Here is a 13921-nt window from a genome sequence, read left to right on the forward strand (position 1 = left end):
AAAGTACTTACAGTCAAGTACTTTTTATTTAGCCAAAAGAGAAATAAGAAAAACTTACTACTCCATAGTATCACAATAAAAAAAGGAATTGTTGCTTCTGTTTCTAACTCGATGGAATCATCAGGTTATGTCCCCAGGTCTTGCCTTCATCCATTAACTTTAGCCTATTGGGGTTGGGTTTAACACAGTTTTACTTCATTCTGCAGATTTCAAATAAAAAATTATTTTGATATTTAAAATGTGGGTCATTCCTCCTCCTCAAAATGATGAGAAGGAAAGGTGTAACTAGTTGTTGCTTGTTATCTATCGGTAGCTATCTCAGAAGATGATACAAAGCATGGATATCACAAGTTTATTCCCCTAGTCTGTTGGTGTTTATTCACTTCGTCTTTCCTAAGCAAAGTTACTATAAACTATAGGTCCATTTTTGCTCTATTGATTTTCGATATGAAAAAAAAATTCATTTTAATTTCAACTCTGTGGACATTTCCAGAAGATGTTATAGCAAGGTGAATGTTTTCACATGATAGCATGCTGTTCAGGGAATGATTTGAGCAAATAAAAATATTTCATGTTGATCTTACAAACTCTGAGAAGAAAGCCTAGATTCATTCTTGAACCTCTCCAGGCCTTGTCATGACTGTTTTCCCAGAGATGGTTCTTCAGTGGGACCATACTTCCTAATGGTAAGAGACCAACTAAACTAATTTCTGTCATTGACAGCCTCTCAAAATTAATCTTTGCAAGTCTTGCAGCCTGGAGTCTGTGTTTTCTTGCAAGAGTTAAATCAACTATGGAAAACCAAACAAACAAAAAGCCATTGATTTCAATTCTTCCTTCAGAACTATGTCATATAGGCCTGCTGATACATAAGGGCCTGCCTGGCTGCAGAGCATCACCAACTGAATACTGGACAGTTCTCCCCAGAGCACCTTATTCTCCAGACAAATGGGTCTTCTTCCTGAAGCTGGACTCAGAGAATGAAGAACTATTTCCTGGGTAGATTTCAAAATGGTGGCAGGGTGAATGGAAGCTACACAGACCATCTCCCAGGACCAAACTGGAATTACAACTAAAATAAAGACAAATTGTCAATAAAAACAAACAAACAAACAAAAAACAGAAAAGCAACTGGAGAGGACTTGTATAACCACGGACAGAAAGAGGACACTAAATTGAGCCTGGCAGGAATTGCAGAGGCACGAGAGGGCAGGCTGGGAGCCCATGGACAACAGCTGTCTTAGCTGTGAGCAGCTCCCTTGGGGTTAAAATCCCAAGCCAGCTCCACAGCGCAGAGGGCCAGGACAGAGCACTAAATTAGCTGCAGCCACTCACCTTTGGCTTTGGCAGAGGGAGAGCATATTGGACTGGAACTGTGTGGAAAGACTCAGGATTTGGAGAGCTGGGAGGCCACTGGGAGTTTTGTGCTGAATCACTTATTAATAGGACTGATAGGACAGTAGCCATATTACTCAAAGAGCCCCTTCCCAGAGCCTCAGGAATTTAACACCACCTAGCCAGGCCAGAGAAATGCAAATTGAGGTTCATTAACAGCAAGCAAGCATCTGCCTCACCCGCTGGAAATTCTCTTACCCTGAAACACCTGAGGGATCTTTTATTCAGTTGAGGGCTACAAATCCAGGCTCACCAAGTAACTGAGACTAATAGCCTCTAGGGAAAAAGCTAGAGGATAACTGAACCTTTACTGGGCTTGCAAATCTACCCAGGAAAGTAAGACTTGACAGTGGTATGTAACATGAACTCCCTCACACTCACCCAAATCCAGTAGAGTAGCAGTTCTCAACCTGTGGGTTGCAACCCCTTTGGGGGTTGAACAACCCTTTCACAGGGGTCGCCTAAGACATAACATTAGCAAAATTACAGTTATGAAGTAGCAACTAAAATAATTTTATGGTTGGGGGTCACCACAACATGAGGAACTATATTAAAGGGTCACAGTATTAGGAAGGTTGAGAACCACTGCAGTAAAGGGAGCCACAACAAGCAGAACACCAACACAAGGAAAATTTGGCAGGCTCCACTGAGACGGCCAAAATGGTAAAAAAAAAAAAAAAAAGAGAAACAAATTCCAAATGAAAGAACAAGATAATTCGACAGAAGATGAAATAAATGAAAGGGAATTGAGCAAGATATCAGAAGGAGAGTTCAGAGTAATAATCACAGGGAAGCTCAAGAGTGTGAGTAAAGATATAGAAGCATTGAAAACCAACCAATTGGAAATAAAGAAGGACATAGCAGAAATAAAAGAACACATTGGAAGAAATAACCAGCAGAATAGGGAGGGCTGAGGATCAAATCAATGAATTAGAAGACAGGGTAGAAAAAATCGCCCAATCAGAGAACCAAAAAGAAAAAAAAAAAAAACAGTAAAAACAGGAAGACAGCCTAAGAGAACTGTGGGACAATACAAAATGTAACAACATCCGCATCATAGGAGTTCCAGTAGAAGAAGAAAATGAGTAAGGGTTAGAGAATATATTTGAAGAAATAGTGACAGAAAACGTCCCTAACTTGGTGAAGGAAAAAGGCATGCAAGAACAAGAAGCACAGAGAGCCCCAAGTAAAAAAACCCAAACAGGCCTACACCAAGACATAATAATTAAAATGACAAAAATTAAAGACAAAGAGAGAATCCTAAAGGCAGCAAGAGATAAGCAACAGGTTACCTACAAAGGAACCTCCATAAGGCTATCAGCTGACTTCTCAATAAAAACACTACAGGCCAGAAGGGAATGACATGAAGTAATCCAGGTAATGAAAAACAAGGATCTGATTCCTAGGCTACTCTATCCAGCAAGGCTATCATTCAAAATAGAAAGTGAAATAAAGAGCTTCCCAGACAAAAAAGGCTAAGGGAATATATTAGCATCAAACCAGCACTACGAGAAATGTTAAAAGGACTGCTGTAATTAGTAGAAGAGATAGGAAGAAAAATATAACCACAATTAACCAAAATGGCAATAAATAAGTACATATCAGTAATAACCTTAAATGTAAATGGATTAAATGCTCAGATCAAAAGACAGAGGAGATGACTGAATAAGAAAGCATGACTCATATATATGTTGCTTACAAGAGATCCACCTCACAACAAAAGACTCAGGTTGAAAGTGAAGAGATGGAAAAAAAATCTTCCAAGCAAAAAGAACTGGGGTAACAATACTCATATTCGATAAAATTAGACTTCAAAAGGAAGGCTGTAACTAGAGATAAAGAAGGCCACTACATAATATTGAAAGGATCTATTCAACAGGAATATATAACCTTGGTAAACATATATGCATTCAATATAGGAGCACCAAAATATATTTTAAAAACTTCTGGAGGACTTCAAAGGAGAAATTGACAGAAATACAATCATAGCAGGGAAATTCAACACCCCATTGACATCACTGGATAGATCCTCTAGACAAAAAATTAACAAGAATACAGAGATTCTAAATGATGCACTAGATCAAATGGAGTTAATAGATATCTACAGAGAATTATGCCCCAAAACTGCAGAATTCACATTCTTCTCAAGTGCACATGGGACAGTCTCAAAGACAGACCACATGTTAGGACACAAATTAAAACTCCACAAGTTCAAGAAGATTGAAATCATATCGAGCATCTTCTCAGATCACAATGGCATGAGACTAGAAATCAATTACAGCAAAAACATTTAAACATATGGAGGCTAAACAGCATATTATTAAATAATGAATAGGTCACCAAGGAAGCCATAACCGGTTTGGCTCAGTGGTTAGAGTGTCGGCCTGCAGTCCAAAGAGACCCAGGTTCGGTTCCCGCTAAGGGCACGTACCTCGGTTGCAGTTTGTCCCCAGCCCTGGTTGGGCCATACGGGTGGCAACCACTCAATGTGTCCCTTTCATGTCGATGTTTCTCTCTCTTTCTCTCCCTCCCACTCTATCTGAACAAAAAATGGAAAAATGTCCCCGGGTGAGGATAAAAAAAAAAAAAGGGCAGAGGACCTAAAGAGACACCTCTCCAAATAGGACGTACAAATTGCCAAGAGACATATGAAAAAATGCTCAACATTACTAATCATCAGAGAAATGCAAATTAAAACGACTATAAGGCATCACCTCATATCTGCCAGAAAGGCTGCCATCAACAAATAAACAACAAGTGCTGGTGAGGGTGTGGAGAAAAGGGGACCCTAGTACACCGCTGGTGGGAATGCAGACTGGCGCAGCCACTATGGAAAACAATATGGTGTTTCCTCAAAAGATTAAAAATTGAACTGCCATTTGACCCAGTGATCCCACTTCTAGAAACATATCCTAAGAAACCTGAAACACCAATCAGAACGAATATATGTACCCTTATTTTCATAGCAGCACTGTTTACAATTGCTAAGATCTGAAAACAGCCCAGGTGTCCATCAATAGATGAGTTGATAAAAAAGTCGTGGTACATATACACAATGGAACACTATGCAGCTGTAAGAAAGGGAGATCTTTTACCCTTTGAGATGACATGGAGGGACCTGGAGAGTATTATGCTAAGTGAAATAAGCCAATCAGAGAAAGACAAATACCACATTATCTCACTTATTTGTAGAACATAATGAACAAAAAAGCTGATGAACAAAACAGATCCAGAGTCATAGAAAGGAGTAAGGTTCAGACTGACAAACTTCAGAGGAGGGGGTCAGGTGGGAGGGATGAGATAAACCAAAGAACTTGTATGCATAACCAATGGACATAGACAACAATGCTTGGGGGTGGGAGGGATAGGGAGGAGGGTATCTGGGGGGAGAAAGGAAAAACATCTGTAACAAAAATAAATTGATTAATTAAAAAGAGAAATAAAAACCAGTGATAGACCAAAACCAACAAACAAACAAAAAACTATTTCCTGACACTGAAGTGGTAAGAGAGCTGGAATATCTTAGTAATGCAGTTGATTGTGCAATGGTTCTTTCTTGCATGGACTTCCATAGGTTGAGGGGTCCTGCAATTGTTCAGGATGCGACTTGGGGAGAGGAACCCTGATGTTGATGGAGAATGGCTTCCTTGAGCTGTGTGGATTGTTGACAAATTTGGTGGATTAATGAAGATCTTTCCAAGCCTAGCAGCCACTACTATAGAACTATCTTGTGCAAGTCTTGCGGTTGCTGCTGCTCCAGTAGATGGCGCTTCTAACTCTTATATTGCCCTTCTTTATAAATTGCTTTTTAATTAATTCAAGTATTTTTCCCCCCGGGCTTTTAAATGATCTGGCATGTTGTTGATTCTTTTGGTTCTCTTAGAACAAGGTAAAAATGGTTCTTATAGATCAAGAGGTCATAAATGCAAATCAAAGAAGGGGGCTGTCAAAGCAAGTCTTACTGTAATTTCATATGAAAGAAACCACAAATGAACTAAGCATGAAAACAGGTACAGAAATGATGAATAGAAAAGGAAATTTCCACTCAAATTTTATTATTATTTTTCCCCTGTAGACACGTACAGTGCTTGGTATTTTCAGAACTTCTACAGCTGAAGATTTTCCTTTGAGAAGAGAATCCACTCACTTTTTATTTGTAGAGAGTGGACACATTGATAGCCCTGTCCATTTTCTATAGGAAGTCATCACTGCAAGAAGCAGGCAAAACTCAGAAAAATGATGCGGGCTTACTCGTTTTTAGAGAGGCTGCTGCATTGATGGGCAATTTAAATACTGTCTGGCCAGTGCTGGGAGAATCCCAGGGACTACGGGAGCATCTAGGAGGGGACCAAAGATTCTGAAGCAAGAGGGAGCATATGGACTAGTTGAAGGAAATTTATTGAAGGAGCTGCAGGTTGCAAGGCTAGAGAAGGCTTGATGATAGGGATGACATACAAGCTGAGTGCTGAAGGAGGAGCAGGAGCCCGCCAGGCAGGGGTAAATGGGAAAGAGGTATTGGGGAGTGGGTGCCTGTTCCAAAGAGGAGTAGGGAAAACATCTGCAAAGGTCTTGGGGGTGGGGGAGGGAGAGAAAGGGGCATATCTCAGGAAAAGCTTAAGATCAGTGACTATTAGGTATTTATGCATTCATTGTTTGATTCTTGTGTGTGCTCTAACTGGAGATCGAACCTGCAACCTTGGCGTATGGGGAGGACGCTCTAACAAACTGAACTACCCCGCCAGAGAAGCAGTTGCAGAATTTGAGCAGCTTTATTAGGACTGCATCTCCTGTGTCAAAACCAAGAATATGTTTGTCTAAAACAACAGGCAATCCCTCTTTTGTTTGATTTACTTTAGCAACCGCATCCTGTCAGACGCTCCTGGACCAAAATGTAAATTGCCTTAAGCATTAACAGGTAATCATCAATATTCTGAATCTGAGGAAGATTAGCTAAAGCCATTACACCAGCCTTAAAATCAGGATTATTTACATCCAAATTAATCAGTGGCTCTGCATTTTTAGCTGCATTGTCAGCATTTCTTCCGTTTTCTTTATGTTGGGTCAGAACGCTCCAAAAGCTGTAATTTAAATATCTCAGCCGTGAAATTAGTGGTGCTAGAGTAAATAGACTAGTAAAGCACAACTGGAATCTATTCAACTATTTCATTTCTTCAAATAAATTCATCTGTTCGAATCTGAGGCAAAAACTACTTTCGACGAGGATGGGATTCGAACCCACGCGTGCAGAGCACAATGGATTAGCAGTCCATCGCCTTAACCACTCGGCCACCTCGTCCCAGCAACCTCTCTCTTCCTGGTAGCTATAGGGAGTAATACTAGGGGATGTGACGCAATATTATGGCGGCCGCCATTTTGTACGGAAGCAAAGAGCCAATCTTTTTTATAGCGAGTAATCAAAAGAAGATGGCTGCTCCTGCGACATGGGAGATCTGCATTGAAGGAAATAAAAGAAAATTCGGTAGAAAATGAGAAACCTTGAAGGGTAGAAAACTGGCATACAGGCTGGAAAGGAAACTGGATAGACGGAGCCCTCGAAAGGGGTCGCTCTGGCGTCTAAAGGGCGGAGCCGACGCAGAGAGCGGCTTTGCGCTTGCGCATCATCTGGGCGGTTAGATTTGAATACTGCACGAAGGCAGTCTGGTTGCTTGAGGAGACGTCGGGAGGCGGCGGTGAGCTGATGTCCGCCGACCCCAAACAAGTCTGAGAAGAATTTGGCAAACAGGAGGCTACGGCAGGTAAGGAGAATGACCCTTTCGTTCGGGGCTTCTGGCGGGGGGTGCAGGGGGGTGCGGTTTTGTCTGAGCGCTCTGAACGCCCCGCGGTGGAAGGTTGGGGACGCTCCCTCAGTCGCCAGGCGGCCCACGGAAGCGCCGGGCCCAGAGTGGGGCTCTTTCTTTCCTCGCTGGGCCTGCTCCTTGTGCCGCCTCCCTCCTGGCCGGCACGTCCCATCCACACCTGGAACCCTTGGGGCGGGCTTGCTTGTCCGCGGCGCCTCGCCGTCTTCACCCGCGCTCCCGGACTCTTCCTCGCACCCCTGCAGCTCTCCTTCCTTAGGGAGCTCTGGGCTGTCCTGATTCCAGTCTTTTCCTAGCTATACATGAAATGACAGCAATCAGTGATGTTCAACTCTCAGCTTGGCGTGGTTTATTTACAGTGTTTGGAGTGTTAGCAGCACTGACGTTCGGTTTCCTGCAGATAAAATAACATTGGCAAATAAGCAGATATAGGACGCCACAAACGAGGTGGTTGTTAATCCTCACGGGAGGATATTGTTTCCATTGATTTTTGGAGTGGAAAGGGGGAGGGGGAGAGAGAGGAACATGGATGTGAAAGAGACACATCCATTGGTTGCCTCCCCCACGCGTGGGGCTCACACCTGCCATTCAGGTACTTGCCCTTGACAGGGAATGGAACCTGTGACCCCGCGTGTGCCGCCGGCGCTCCAACCACCGAACCATACTGGCCAGGGCACAAATAAGTTTTTATAAACCTTCCTCTTTTTATTATTAGCTAAGAGTTAAAGCCCTTTTTCTTGCTGTTTATCTCAATATTAGAGTTTAAGAAAATGATTTTTTTAAAATTGCTGATTGGAATTTTAAAGATACGTTTATACAGATGTCAGAAGAATATGCAGAACTTACTCTAGATATTAAGATTGAAGTTTTCACTTCAGCGAATTGGATCAGTCGGATTCCTCAGATTATTTGTTGGTTTCCTTGTTGTCTTTTGCTAGGGCTGGGAGCGGATGATTGAGAGTCTCTAATCTAAAAGAGTTTATAGTCCAGAAAGGGACATAATATACATAAATAACTATAATATACACAAATAACTATAATACAAGACAATGTGAAGGATTATAGGACATTTGAAAGTTGTGTAGAAGCACAGAGAAGGAAGACCTTATTTGAAACCTCTAACAGTGGAGAAACTAAAGGAGACTTCATGGAGAAAGTGGCATATGAGGTGTAACTTGAAGGAAGAATGATTTATAGAGGTAAATAAATGTACTGTAAGATTTTGTTATTTGAAGGTTGAGTTCAAAGCAGTATAATTCTTGACTATGTGATGGCTGGAAATGTTTACAAGATGTCAAAGAGATGAAAACTGAGTAAAAATGTTTTGAGTAGTAGTATTAATGATATGTTTGGTGGTAAATAAGAGACTGTATTAGATACTCTAGATATAGATAGGACAGCTGTCCAATAAAACTTTCAGTAATAATGGTAATGTTTTATATCTACACTGTTCAATTCGGTACCCATTAGTCACATATGATTATTGAGATCTTGAAATGTGGCTATTGTAACTGAAGAATGGAATTTAAAATTTTATTTTAATTAATTTAAGCTTACATAGCTACTGTATTGGACAGCACCGGTCTAGAGCTTGTATCAGTGGATGCCATGGAACATAATAACTCTAGTTATTAGTAGTATAAATGCAGGAGAGGACAAAGAGCCAGAAAGTAAATATTTCAGTCTGTGCAGACTACATGGTCAGTGGCATGGTCTTTGCCACATATTCTTCTTTATTTGTTGTTATGTTTTGTTTTCTACAACCCATTCAAAATGTTAAAAAAAGAAACAAACCACTTTAAGGGCCTGTTTGGCCTAGTAGCAATAGTTTGCAGACCTCTGGGTTATTTAGACTAGTAATTTCTTGGCTTTTATATGATGCCTTTACACCAAAAGATATACCTAGAATTCTATTTGTTTAATAGGTCCAGACAATTTCAAAAGTTATTAAGTTGAAACAAATGTATGTCCTAACTATAGAGTAGTGATTTGGAAAAAAATGCATAAATTGAAGGAAAAGATATTTTAATTTTATTTTTAATAATCACAATTATTTATTAATCGAATATGTGTGCCTGTTGAACACTGCAAAACTTCTCAAATTTTGGAATTCGATTGGACACTGCCTCCCTCATTTCCTGTACCACATTGATTAATAGAACTGCTTTATATCACAGCATCTGTCAAAGACCCAGCTTTGCAATAATATATTATCAAAACTAATGTAATGTAAATGGGTACTATTTTGAGCTAGTAGTTCACACAGTACCTGGACATGTGGAGAACTGCCATTTCTCACAAACTTTAAATATCTCAGGACACCACCAGGCGGTGTGGCTCAAGCAGTCGCTGCTTTGATACCTGGTCAGAACACATGCCCAGGTTATGGGCAAATCCCCAGTGGGGGACATTCAGGAAGCAGCCAATCAATGTTCTCTCTCATCGATGTTTCTAACTCTCTCTCTCTCTCCCTTCCTCTCTCTCTAAAATCAATAAAGAAAAAAAGTTTTAAATGTCTCAGGACACCTCTGTGAGTATGCTGTAGCACCTCGGGTTTCCAGGTGCAGTTTTGGAACCACTCAATAATCAACTAATGTGGCAGTGATCAAGAGTTAAGCCGTAACAGCATTTTATAAGTGAGGCTTAACATGGGAATCTGGGGTCTCCTCCATTTCTGATGGAGATGGAACTTATACAGTTATGTGATAAATAGAATATTTTAAAAAGGAGACTTTAATAATTTTTAAATCTCATCACTTAAGTGCCAGCTAGTCTGTAGGTTAAGACAGGAATGATGCTCAAAGATGATTTCAAATAGTGAAGATGTTTAGGTGATTCTCATTTGGTTGTATTTAATATCATTATCTGTGAATTTGAATATGTCACTGAATTTGAAAATATTCCCAAAAGGAGAAAAAACATGCAAGTCAGTGATCATAAAGGTAACTTTAAAGAATTGTTTCTTGATAACTCATTCAGCAAATTAGTACTGTGCTAGGTTCTCAGACTATAACAGTGAACATAAGAGACACCAACCCTATTCTCATAGTTTACACTTGGGGCAAGGGCAGTTTGGGGAGGTAACAAACTACAGTGTGGTAATGCTACAAAGGAGACATACACAGTGCAACAGAGTGTTTTTCTTGACTTGCTTGTCAAGAGAAAATATCAAATATAAATCTAATGACTCAGGAAAGCTTTGTGTGTGCAAGAATAGAAATGCTAGTGTGGCCAGCATAGTGAGTGAGGAAGACAGTGGTATGAGATGTAATATGAAGTCTGAGAGGCAGACAGGGACCAGATCTTGTAGAGCTTTGGGGGTCCTGGTGATATCTCAGTATGATGGGAAGCTATTGAAGGGTTTTAAGTAGGGGACTTTTTTTTTTTCCTTTATTGATTTTTAGAGAGAGAGTGATAGAAACATCGATGAGAGAGAACATTGACTGGCCACCTTCTGCATTACCCCCACTGGGGATCCGGCCCATAACGTGGGCATATGTCCTGACTGGGAATCGAACCGGTGACCTCTTGGTGCATGGGGTTGACGCTCAACCAGTGAGCCACTCTAGCCGGGCATCCCCTTCCTCCTCCTTCCCTCCTCCTTCCTCCTTCTTCTTCTTTCTTCTTTCTCCTCCTTCTTCTTTCTTCTTCTTTTTCTTCCTTCTTTTTCCTTCTTTCTTCTTCAATTGATCTTAGAGAGAGGATGGGAGTAAGGGTGGGAGAGAGGGGGAAAAAAAGCCATCAGTCCTGCATTCTAGGTATGTGCCCTGTACAGGAATCAAACCCACTACTTTTTGGTATACCAGAAGATGCTCCAACCAACTGAGCCACACCCACAAGGGCATACTTGTTTGATCTCAAAGGGAAAGTTTTCAAATTTTCACCATTAAGTTGATGTTTGCTGTTTTTTTTTTTTTTAATTGATATTGTTTGTTAGATTAAGGAATTTACTTTCTATTCCTATTGCTAAGTTTTCCTTTTTCTTTTTGTTTTAAACACGAAAGGATGTTAAAGTTTATCAGGCTTTTTTTTCCCCCTCACCCAAGGTTATTCTTCCATTTATTTTCAGACAGAGTGGGAGGGAGGGAGAGAGACATTGATGGGAGAGACACATCAATTGGTGCAGGACCCCAACCTGGGCTGGGGACCAAACTGCAACCAAGGTACGTGCCCTTGACTGGCACCTGAGACTCTCTGGTCCGCAGGCCAATGCCCAGAATGCTGAGCCAAACTGACCAGGACTCATCAAACCTCCTTTTTTTCTTTTTATCCTCATCCGAGGACATTTTTGCATTTATCTTGAGATAGAGTGGGAGGAAGAGAGTGAGAGAAACATCTATGTGAGAGAGACACATTGAGTGGTTGCCACCCATACAACCCTGCCTGGGGCCGGGGACAAACTACAACCGAAGTACATGCCCTTAGTGGGAACCAAACCCAGGCCTCTCTGGTCTGCAGGGCATCAAACTTTTTAGTGGTGAAGATGAGCATATGATTTCCCTTTTTATTTTATTTATTTTTGTCAATCCTTACCCAAGGATATTTTTCTATTGATTTTTTTTTCTTTTTTCTTTTTAGATAGAGTGGAAGGGAAGGAGGGGGATAGTGAGAGAGAGAGAAACAGCCATGTTAGAGACACATCAATTGGTTGCCCCTCACATAACCTTGATCTGGCCCAAGGGATCCCAGGTACGTGCCCTTGACTGGGAATTGAACCCACGACCTTTTGGTCTGCCAGCTGATGCTCTAACTGCTGAACCAAACCGGCTAGAGCTATAAGCCAGAAACTTTTTTAAACTAGAGAAAACTTTTATTTTAGCTACTAAAATCCATATCATCCCATTCAGAATTAGTCACTGATTTTTATCTAAATGTGAAAAATTTCCAGGAGTATTGATTATAATAGAGTAGGTAGTTTAGATTCCTAAAAATTTTTCATCTTCTGGCCCCATAGTATAGCTTTCCTTCCTTTTTTTGTGTCTTCCCCCAGAAAGTAATGCTGAAGTCAGAATTCTGCTCTTAATATCTCTTCATGAATTGTACTTTCTCTTCTTTCTTTCTTGCCTTTCTAATATTGTGTGTTTGTTACAGAAAGGTTTCCTTCAAAAATGGATGGGATGTCTTCAGAGACTAATGAAGAAAAGTAAGTTCATGCAATGCCTCTCAAAATGTTAAACTCTATCAGAGAAGACACTTCTTCAATAGTAAGACCTATTCACTTTGTAATATTTACTTCTTTTCCCTGGAAGAGAAAAAGATTCCAGAAGTTATCAATAGGTCTTCCTTGTCATATATATTTAAAAAAAATTTTTCTTTATGGATTTTAGAGAGAGAGGAAGGGAGAGAGAAACATTGATGAGAGAGAACATAAATTGGCCACCTACTGCATGTCCCCCACTGGGGATTTGGCCCACAACCTGGGCGTGTGCCCTGACTGGGAATCAAACCGGAGACCTCTTGGTGCATAGGTCGCTGCTCAACCAGTGAGCCACACTGCCAGACTCCTTGTCATATATATATATATATATTTATCTTCACCCGAGGACATTTTTCCATTTTTTGTTCAGGTAGAGTGGGAGGGAGAGAGAGAGAAACATCGACATGAAAGGTACACATTGAGTGGCTGCCTCCCGCACGGCCCTGACCCAGCCAGAGCCGGGGACAAACTGCAATTGAGGTACACTCCCTTAGCGGGAACTGAACCTGGATCTCTCTGGACCACAGGCCAATGCTCTAACCGCTGAGCCAAACTGGCCGGAGCTCCTTGTCATATTTTTAAATAAACTCATCTGGAGTCAAAACTGAGAGAGGCTTTAGAGACCATGTCTCATCTCTTTAATTTAAGGATGAGAAAATTGAGACACAAGGAAATGAAATGATACGTCTAATGTTAGCATCACAAACTGGTAGCCTTTTTACAGAGGCATACTTTTTTCCCCTAAACAGTGTTTTAAAATTTTTTGGTTGCCAAATTTCAAAAAACAATTAGATTTTCAGTTTCTCTTGAAAAATCAGCTGTTGCTACACTGGGCTTATATTTAAGTTTGGCAACAGTTAACCTGACTGGAGTAATGGCTACGGACTTTAGACCAGGCAGGAACTCTCCATTATAGTCTCCACCCCACCTATTTTTCTTGCACTTACTAAAGTATGTGTTTAGCCTCCAAAGGCATTTGAATTTTCAAAACCTGGTCTAAAAATCATACAGTAGTAAAACCAGAGCTAGAGTCTCTTGATTTATAGCCCATTTATCTTATAATTGTACCTCTATAAATATTTTAAATTATGTTTACTGTGTTTTAAGAGCTAGTATAGTAGTATACAATATGAATTTTAAAATACTGACTTTCTAAATATTGAGTTTAAAGTGTTATAAATTTTGCTAAGTGAAAGTGATGCTACATTTTGTGGGGTTTTTTTGGTTAATCCTCACCGGAGGATATTTTTTTTCCTATTGATTTTTAGAGAGAGTGGAAGAAAGGGATGCGGGGAGAGACAGAGGGAGAGAAACATCAATGTGAGAGAGACACAGCGATTGATTGCCTCCTACATGCACCCTGACTGAGGCCAGGGATTGAACCTATAATCTGGGTACGTGTCCTTGACCAGGAATCAAACCTGTGACTCTTCAGTGTGTGACTAACACTCTGATAACTGTGGAGTCACATTGGCCAGGACAGCGATGACCAATTGAAAAGCATGTAAGGGAT

At 40.6% G+C, this 13921-nt stretch overlaps 1 protein-coding gene and 1 non-coding gene across 8 annotated transcripts in view; one reads left to right on the forward strand and one right to left on the reverse strand.

Annotated features, from left to right (window-relative positions):
- Positions 1 to 6609: 6609 nt before the first annotated feature.
- Positions 6610 to 6691, reverse strand: TRNAS-GCU. Its single transcript has one exon. It is a non-coding gene; the product is annotated as a tRNA-Ser (tRNA).
- Positions 6692 to 7022: 331 nt separating this feature from the next.
- The window catches only part of KNL1 (kinetochore scaffold 1), an 86676-nt gene continuing 79777 nt past the window's right edge, over positions 7023 to 13921 (forward strand). For 2 of the 7 annotated variants that reach the window (XM_036260023.1, XM_036260037.1), the window contains exons 1-2: positions 8383 to 8410; positions 12303 to 12354. In XM_036260023.1, the coding sequence (XP_036115916.1) occupies positions 8398 to 8410; positions 12303 to 12354 (65 nt within the window). In that variant the 5' untranslated portion in view covers positions 8383 to 8397. Of the gene's footprint in view, positions 7152 to 8233; positions 8411 to 12302; positions 12355 to 13921 lie in introns of those variants that run through there. The other 5 variants (XM_036260029.1, XR_004959335.1, XM_036260066.1 and 2 more) reach the window with 5 other exon arrangements.

Source organism: Molossus molossus, unplaced genomic scaffold (assembly GCF_014108415.1).
Source record: "Molossus molossus isolate mMolMol1 unplaced genomic scaffold, mMolMol1.p scaffold_m16_p_1, whole genome shotgun sequence".
In the NCBI taxonomy this organism is placed as follows: domain Eukaryota; kingdom Metazoa; phylum Chordata; class Mammalia; order Chiroptera; family Molossidae; genus Molossus; species Molossus molossus.